General features: G+C 43.1%; 1 protein-coding gene across 1 annotated transcript in view; it reads right to left on the bottom strand.

Annotated features, from left to right (window-relative positions):
- Window positions 1–9,880, bottom strand: part of cut (homeobox protein, cut) — a 121,936-nt gene that overhangs the window by 12,020 nt on the left and 100,036 nt on the right. Inside the window, 4 exon segments of the mRNA XM_011507798.1 lie at window positions 1,071–1,929; window positions 1,988–2,035; window positions 2,038–2,321; window positions 4,983–5,301. Coding sequence (XP_011506100.1) covers window positions 1,071–1,929; window positions 1,988–2,035; window positions 2,038–2,321; window positions 4,983–5,301 — 1,510 coding nt within the window.

Consider the following 9,880-nt stretch of genomic DNA (forward strand, 5'->3'; position numbering starts at 1 on the left):
AAAGAGACAGACTGACAGAAGCGTTCATCGAGCAGCAGCTGCATGTCATAAGACTTCCGGCTAAGGGTAATAAACTTTGCAGTCACGCGGGCGCAATCAGACAAAAGTGTAAATTACTTCTCTTCCCGTAGCTCTACAATACTCTGACTAAGAGAGTCGGATCATTCCATCTTTCTCACTCTTCTCGCCATTCCTTGGCTCGCATGGATAAAGCACCAATAGACGAGAGGAATCTCTGAGGAATCTATGTAGACGGGCTTCGGCATCGTCGACGATCTACCCTTCTACGATAATAAACCCCCGCGTCGTCTATTTCCCAGGAGCTATTAGACTAAACTATATATCGGACAAATGCGCCGAGGCACACAATCAATAGGTAGATACGGTCAATAGACTGATTGGATTGATGAAACCGTGCGATACCTTTCCAAATACTCTCTATTCCTCATACTCTCATTGCTTGGCTGTCACTCATGTAATAATAATCGATGAGCCAATTCTTACCTAAACGGCGATTTATTTTATCGTCAAATCGCTCGTCAAACTTATTATAATTATATATAGGATAAACGAGTCCTTTCATTGTGAATGGTATGTACTTGCTATCGGGCTTTGATTAAACACTCGTGAGGTCGTTCTATCACGCTTGAATCGAAAAATTCCGATAAATCACGTTAATAATTTTGTCGTTGCTGTTGCTTTTTGCACAAAGAGAGAAACAACATGTATTAGTTAAGACGAGTATCTATAAATGCTGTTGTTAATCGAGAGCTCGCAGTATGGTTAGTAGAGTATCGGCGTAACATTATTATTTTGCAGTGCTAGGCGATAGGTTTTTAAGAGGTGTGAAGTGTAGCCGTGGACTCTCGATTTATGTGGCCGAGTAATTCAATGGCCAATGAGAAATATAAAAGCAACGGAGGAGCGAGCGGATAATGCGTCGTCGAACGAAATCGAGAATCCAGAGGCTTGACGTGTACGTATGTGTTTGTGATGAGTTTGTCGATAGTTTAGTTACCTCAAAGGGGGGAAAAAATCACAAGAGAGAAGAGAAAGACAGGTGGACTCACCTTTCTTGGGTATGAGGGATTTAAGCAGCAGTACGGCGTTGTCGTCACAGGCCCACCCATGCATTTTTCTATAGCTGTCGCGACCTTTCTCCGTCAACTTGTCCCAGGGCTTCGGTTTACTCAGCAATTCGCTCACTGTGCCCTGACTCAAGCCCAGCACGTACTTGGCGAAGAGTCGCTGACCGATATTATGTATCGAGAGAAGTTCACGTACCCGCCTTGCAATATGCAACGTATCGAGGTTCTGCGAGGCATACTTGTCCATATTGTAGCGCAGCATCTCTTGGAGCCTAGCCTCCATCGGATCACCCTTGGGGATGAGCGATTCTCCGAGTCTTCCGGCCATACCGGCCGCCCCGAATTCGTCGCCAAATCTGAATGGATGCGAGCGTTCGTCGAAGCGAAAAGGACTCTTGAGACTATCCAGGACGCTGAGACTGCCGATGTTGTTATTCGCCAGATGATGGCTGTTGTTGTTGTTGTTATGGCAGCCGGATTCTTCGGCCGGGCTCTTGGGTGGCGGCGCCGTCGAGGAGGTCGTAATAGGTCCATTCATCGAGATCGAATCAACAATGGAGGACGGCGGCTGAAGGATTGGCGGTGAAGTGAGGGTCGTCGTGGAGGAAGGCGTGGGTGGTGCCGGGGTCTCGTGGCCAGAGACGGGCGTAGTTGCTTTCTCCGCGGAATCGAGGGCTGCGGCGCTGCTACCCAGAGGTGTGCTCGATTTAGCGGGTGTACTCGACGAGGAGATCGGATCTGTTGGCGACGGAAGGTGGTTGAGACTACCGGGCGTCGAACTGGCCGAATGTAGACCGATAGTAGAGGTTTGGGACGTCGGCTGTTGAAGCTGCTGTTGTTGCTGTTGTGGTTGCTGCTGCTGCTGCTGTTGCTGTTGGTGCTGCTGTGGTTGAAGCTGCTGTTGCTGCTGCTGCTGTTGTTGTTGTTGTTGTTGTTGCTGATGTTGTTGTTGTTGCTGTTGCTGCTGCTGCTGACTCATGAACGATCTCTCCAGGGATCGCCTCCAGTTAGCGACAATTTCCTCGCCGAGAAACGAGCCAAAAGTCTCGACGTTTTGCAGGGGCGGAGGGAAGAGGAGCGACGATGTCGTCGAAGGGGCGACTGAGGAGGGAGTGGGGGTTGAACGACTGGGAAGCGACGGCTGGGAGGACACGAGGGAAGAGGATAGAGGCGCAATAACTGCACCGTGGGGCGAAGCGGTCGCGGCCCGTTGCAGAGGTGACGATAGTCCACCTGCAATGCCAAACAGAACAAGGCACCCGATCAACACGGACGAACACTAAAACGTCATCGCGTAATTGGCAGTGTTTAAAAATGAAACACCGGCCATTAGTTCATTTAACGGATTTTTTTCTTTTTTTTTTTTTTTTTTTTTTCTGATTTACTTCGAGGAAATAGACCATTCATGGCCCGACACTCTCTTACGATGCATCCATCGACTTCCACATTATATTGTAAAAATGACATTGTACAAGTGAAAAAATTTTTAATTACATTGAGATTATACTAATATATATCTAATAAAATTGAATTAACTCAGAAATATAAAGAAAACATAAAGCATTAAAAATTGTAATAACAAGGAAAAGCTTTGTCTACACACAACAATTAATTTACTAATTGCAATCTACAATGATTCCTTTACAAGTATCACAATGAAGGTAAAAATTTTCATTCCAGAGAGCAAATCATATATACTCGCGAGAGTCAGACTTGAATGGCGAGATACTCGACATTTGGAGATTTGGCTTATTTGGAGTCTGTGTGCGCTATGAAGGGGAGAAGGCTTCGAATTCGACAGGGCCAGACGCATGGCACACGTAGAGCAAAAGAGGAAGAGGATAGGATATGGAGAGAAACGCATATGGTGTTGAGGGGCCGGGGACGAGGGAGGGAGGTAGGGATTTCGGAGGAGGGCGGAAGGGGAGAAAGGAGGCAGAGGAGTTTTCGGTGGTTTGAAAACAGAACAGAGTGACGTTGCAGTATCTCCCTCCGTCTCTCTCTCGCTCTCGGAGTCTTCTCTTCGGATCGATTCATAATAAACTCGGTGCCCGAAACAATAGCCCGGTACCCGTCGCAAATATTGCGAATATCGTCCACAAATTTGCGTGCACAAAGATTTGCCTTGCGACGCGCTTTCCACGTGGACATCGATGTGGTAGTTGAAGGCAATAGCCATCACGATGATATCGGTGGTAGTGGTTGTGCGCCGTTCGGGCTGATGGAAGGTTTCGGGTTTTGTGGATGGGCTTTGAGAGACGAGAGAGAAAACACAGTGTGTATGTGAGAGACAGAAAGAGAGAAGAGAGAGAGAGAGAGAGAGAGAGAGACAGACAGATAGACAGAGAGAGTGAGAGTGAGAGACCGCGATATAGAAATTGTTGAAAAGAATGAGTGAGACAAAAGGTAACTTCAAGAGATAAATAGATACAACAGATAGATGGAGAAAGAGAAAGAAGGGAATAACGGAGATTTTACGTGTGCTTGACTGCGTTATTTCGTATTCGCAAGCATAGGTACACACGAAAATTTTTTGGAGTGAATACTGTACAGCCAGGAAGAGAGGTTCTTATGGAATCGTTAAATAAATGTGGTAAATAGTGTAAAAAAAAAGGGGGAGCGGAGGAAACAAGAAAATGTAAGGCCTAAGCAAATTACTACAGAATAATAGAGAGAGAGAGAGAGATAGAGAGAGAGAGAGACAGTGAAAATGAAAATAAGAAAAATCTTGCGATACAAAGTCAGCTTAGTAGACTAGTGATAGAATAGTGGGTAATAATGAGCGAATGCGATGATGGTATATTGCAAAAAAAGGAATTAATTTGAGAATATACATGATTTAGAGAGAGAGAGAGAGAGAGAGAGAAAATTAAGCAATTAAAGTGGAAATTGAAAAACGAAGGAAGTGTGCGAATACAACCGCAAGCGGGGTTATTCGAATAATTAAAGCTATTTTCTCTTTGTCATTCAATGGTTTTTACAAATAATAATAACGTGATATTAAAAAGTAGAATATTCATTAATAATAATCAGTATCAGGACTCGAATGTCCCGTGATAGCAAGTCTCACAACGACGGAGCCTCGGAGAGAGAGTCAGGACCGAAGATCAGAGCAGCAGCATAGGAATTAGCAAAGCTTTCTCATTCGCTTCCACAATCTTTCTCATCGAAATCGCGTGGATTACAAAGTACCATACATATGCATACACACATGCATACATACATACACATACACATACACGCTTACATACATACGCATACACGCTTACATACATACATACAAATACACGCTTACATACATACACATACGCGCTTACATACATACACATACACGCTTACATGCATACGCATACACGCTTACGTACATACAGCTACACACTTACATACATACGCATACACGCTTACATACATACACATACACGCTTAAATACATACACATACATGCGCGCGCACGCACAAAACACATAAACACGCACACACGCGTATTCGTACACGCAGTCGTACACACATCCGTAAATGCGCACACGTATGCGTACACTCATAAATATACGCATGCATATACACATGAATGTGCATACATGGGCATCTATACGTTCACATGCGTACACACATGCGTACGCATAGATACGCGTTCAATTCTAATAGCTCTGCACTTACTTACTGCCAATCGAAACCATAAACTTAAACAATAAATTGTTAACAAAATGATATATTCTCTAGCAATGTGAAGTGACCCGAGACTGGGTCGAATTTAGATATAATCTACCGTTCGCTAGTCAGCTCGCCACTAAATACGAATACGATCGCATTCGAGCTCTATTTCACTAGCGATCTACGTAACGTCGAAGACAAAGCAAAGAATAAAAATAAAGCGGCAGCGTAGGATTGACTTACCGAGAGCGTCGGGTGTGGTTGGCGGCTTTAAGGTCTCGGCTTGCTGCAGGGCTTTCGAGCGCTCCATAAGCACCTGCTCGAGACTTTTGCCGGGCTCGCCGGTAGGTATTTGCGATAGATCAACGGACCGAAGGACACTGATCTCACGCTTCAGATCCTCGTAGTCCTTTTGCTTGTCGAGCTTGATCTCGAGTCGACTGATGTGTTGTCTGCGCGCCTCTAATTCCTCCTCGAGGCGAGCGGTCGCCTGAGCGCTCGTCTCCTGGAGGCGCTGCAGGCTGATCTGCAGCCTCGACACTTCATCCCTCAACTGACCGATCTGTGAACGAAGAAAGGAAACGTTAGCTGGCATTGATCATTGATAATGAGAATGTGTGGAATTATGGATGATTGCGGATGATACATTGTATCGGCAATTATCGGTAATTGAATTTCGATGGAATAGCTCTTATTCATTTGCCGATAATAGAGTTATCGCCAGACACTCTTTTTCCTCCTAATATTTTTCTCGTCTTTTTTGTTTGCTTTTTTTTTTTTGTTTTTATTTTTGCCCAAATATGCATAATCTGTGCGGGGCTTGGACGAGGGCCCCAAAACTAACGACGTATCACATTCATAATCGATTGAAAAATGTAATGGTACACATTTATTTTAATACTGAGTATATTAAACGGATATCGAGTCGATCACTGCTGTATCGTCAAAGAACCATTTATTAAAGTATCGTATGCCCTCGTACAAATTTAGCGGCGATATTAATGTTTAATTGGCGATAGTAATAATCTAGTTGAAGAATCGATATCTCGCGGTAATAATGATTTTTTTTTTTCTATCTCTTGGTATTTATTAGCGATCGAATGGTCACATCGGTATAATCGGTGATATTTTTCAGATAGCGTGCACCTCGGGGAAAGAACTAGGTCTCATCCCAAAACTCCCAACAAGTTATTGGATTATTTATAATCGTAGCGAACTTACGTTTGGCCAGCTACACGATTATTATCGAGGCATTACTCATAAAACGCCATTGCGCATTCGCACAAAATCACGCGAAGAGATCCAAGCTCGGACTCGATACCTCTAACGAATAACCATATTAATGATAACGCGCGAAAAGCAGTAGCAGCGGCCGCGGCGGCCCCTTTGATGACGATTCGCAAGTTGTCGATAACGCCTATCGTCTTCGTCACGAGCAATTATCGTGCCTTTTCTCTTCACTCTCCCTTACTTTATTGCGGCGACGCATCGGCGCTGAGTATTGCGCGCGCCGTGCGACAATCACGGAGGGAGGCAAAGACGAACGAGGAATACATGATCAATTGAAATCGACCACTCTAGACCCATCCACGTGTACTTCGCAGACCACCCCCGCCCTCTTCTCTCTGCTCTCATTTTCCACGTGCGACGCGCTGTTTTCCGGTATCTATATGCCGGCGCTCCTCGTATATTCGAACGCACATGTCCGCCGAGTTGCCGTGAGTGTGCGAACGAGCGAAATAAAAAGCCTCGCGGCACCAGTTCGATCTAATCGGCCGTGCCTCGGGCTCCATATCCATTATCCATTGCGCCAGGAATGTCGCTCGGTAATTACGGGAATTATTGGCACCCACCTACACGATGGCGAATAGAGGGAGGTTAATCGGGAAAGCGAGCTCCCTCTTCTATCTCTCTTTTCTCATTACTCAAATTGAGTATCCGTCCGCGTTAATGCTTTTCGAATAGGGCGAAACGAAATCGATGCGAATCAATGCTGGCAGTTACGTAGGCGTAGCCCCCCCCCCCCATCCGGTTCGTTCAACGATGACACGCGTCGCCTCGTAATTGAGCATCCTCGACACGGACTTTTTGCTCTACTTATCGCTCGTCGTTACTTTAATCCCGGTTATTTCTTCTCGCGAGGCACGGGATTTGTTCAAAGCTTCGATCAAAGCGTCCGGCGCGCACTCCATTGTGACGATGGTTGCGCGGGGGAGGGTCGACGGCATTCGATATTCCAACCCGACTCCGGCTACGGCTTGACTTTCCAAAGTTGCAGCGATCGCTCGTAATCGCCTTCGCCATTAGTGTCGCTAAGTGCGAGCAAGGAGGATCGAGTATCGTTAAGGGATCCGAGGAGCCGGGAGGAGCAGAGGACAGGTGGCATTAAAGCCCTCGCGTTCGACGACCCTCGATAGCGCCGCGAGCGTCGATCATTCGCAATTCGCCCATAATCGTGGACTTTCTCGTACTCCTTTCAAGCTTATCTTTTCAATTGTCAATTTCGGCGGATTAATTAATGTCTGCTCTCTCTCTCTCTCTCTCTCTGCAAGTGTCTATACAGAATATATGGTGCGCGGTCAATATTTTATAAGGTATATTTCAATTATAATAAATAATATGTAGTAATGATGGATGAATTCTATTCGAATTATGACTTCGTCATTGTGTTCGACAAAGTTATTCCAGAATTCCAATATTCGATATTATGGAAAAATTTGATCATTAATTCAGCTTTATTTATTCAAACTCGCAGAATTTTATTTACTTATGTCTTAGTATTATAATTTTGACATAGATCTATTAATGAAAAAAAAGAGAAATTGAAGACACTAATTATATATATTAATATATATAGACACACATATACACAAGCATGTTGAAGGAAAATTTGTGTCAGTGGAGCACATATGAATTATCGTTCGATTAATTAATCGAATCCATATACTGGTATATGCGTATTTCGACGAAATTCATAATCAAATATTGCATTGGAGACTTGCACTCACAGAACCGTAACTGCAACTATTAAATTTAATACTCGTATATGTATAAAAGCTGCCAGTTCACATTTAATTGTTATAGTTGACCGAATCATATCGTTTCACTGGTCGCGCAGTAGATGTTCAGCAATCTCCTGATACACACGTGTCTCTTATACGAGATATCTTCGTCAAAATGAAAGCCACGCGTAAAACTGTTTTATATATTCATGTATTTATTCATTTGAATGTGATAAAATTTTAAATTCCTACAAATTTAAAACAAAAATCTTTTTGTTTAATTTCTTCATTGGTAAAAGCATCTTAGCTCTTGAGAACTCAACAAAGGATTAAAGAATGAAGGCAATGCAATAGCCTACAATAAGCAAAAAAGCGTTGAAAGACTTAGAAAAAGAAATAAAGAAAGAGAGAAAGAGAGAGCATATGGACCGTAGGTGGATAATTTTTTACTATAATGATCTTAATTCGATTACGAGCGTAGGTGACTTAAAGTATATGAAAGACTGAGAGAGAGAGAGAGAGAGAGAGAGAGAGAGAGAGAGAGAAAGAGCGAACGAGTGGAATAAAGGTATGCAGTTCATACTCTCGCCACTATGAATGGATCGTAATTGTACGAGGGTGAAAAGCTCAGACAATCGATTCCAATAAACAAAGAAACCGCAAAGGCGAGCCAAAGTAAGTATGCAAGGTGACCAAAAACCGGAAGTTTCGATTGATCGTCGCGCGCCATGCTAAACGATAAAGTTTTAGTCCATTTATTGTCCCCGGACCCACAAATGTATAATATAACGAGAGATCGCGAGACGCCAAAGGGAGTGAAAAGACCCTAATCCTTAGCTGATTTTTGCTATTTGCATTGCCGACCAGGGCCTTCGGGGCCTTTGTTTGCCTCAGCTATTGATCAAATTTTCTCCCGCGGCATAATCAATCTTCACGCATATATGACCAAGCGCGCATATGTAAAACCATCTCCCTCTCCCTTACTCCCTCTCCCTCTTTCTCTGTCTTCCTCCACCCGTTCGTATCGGCTACGCACGTTGGGATCTCACCCCTAGCGGCTTTGCGCACTTATATGTACGCAGACTAGGGAACGATGACCGTAGCTTCGACGTTAATTTTGCGACGCTTATCATTTGCGATTCTCCATTCTTCGCAATCTAAGTGGCATGACTTTTTGATTTAGCCCACGCATTTTTCAACAATGATTACATTTTTCTGTAAACTTAGGTCTCATAGGCTATTTACACGTGTTGCACGTGTCGAGCAAACGAATAAAATAATATTTTTATGCTTGAATAGAGGCATAATCTCTCCATGTGACAATTGCAAAATATTTCACGATAATTACGAATGGTAATTTAAAAGTAAAAATTTAGGTGCCTTGCAATTGAAACTTGTTTATCGTACAGTAGAATTGCATTAGTCGTGAAAAAATAAAACAAACGTAACCATCAACGTTTATTTATATATGTATTTTTACGGTTCAGTTATTAGTATAAGTAAAAGTTATTCTGCATTTATGAAATTATTATTCTCAAGGAAACGCGGTGACGGGTGTCAATCTTAATTTTTCCTTTTCATGCTTTCTCGTAAGTGTAAACTGTAGCTTCATATAGTTGCGCAAGCTCCCAAGTTCGATGCTCTCGTCAAAGTCTCGACATTTATTGGCAGCCAGCGTGTAAACTTGCGAAATTCCAAGCTTGAACCCAAAGAAACCACGCAAAGTCTGTAGAAGAGTGACATCTTGAGTAAAAGAGGACCAAGAATTTAGGATATATTTAAAATACGTCTCTTTACGTCTGTCTGTCTGTCTGTCTGTCTCTGTCTCTCTGTCTCTCTCTCTCTGTCTCTCTCTCTCTCTCTCTCTCTCACCCTATTACTCTATATCAGGATATAGTTAATTTGTTCTATGATAAGAGGAATACATTTTTTGTACACGATTTGCAACGTGTGAATTCACACTAATGTTATGTAAAAAAAATATATATATATATATAAATGAATGAAAAATTAGAAATATTTGAAGAAAAAGAAAATCGCGAGACACATGAGACTAACTATGGAAAGCATCAACCCTTTTGGTCCTCAAACATCAGCACGCCTGTACTCTTCCTCTTCTCTCCTCTCCGAGTTCATTCG

Source organism: Ceratosolen solmsi, unplaced genomic scaffold (genome assembly GCF_000503995.2).
Source record: "Ceratosolen solmsi marchali unplaced genomic scaffold, CerSol_1.0 scaffold1, whole genome shotgun sequence".
Lineage (NCBI taxonomy): Eukaryota > Metazoa > Arthropoda > Insecta > Hymenoptera > Agaonidae > Ceratosolen > Ceratosolen solmsi.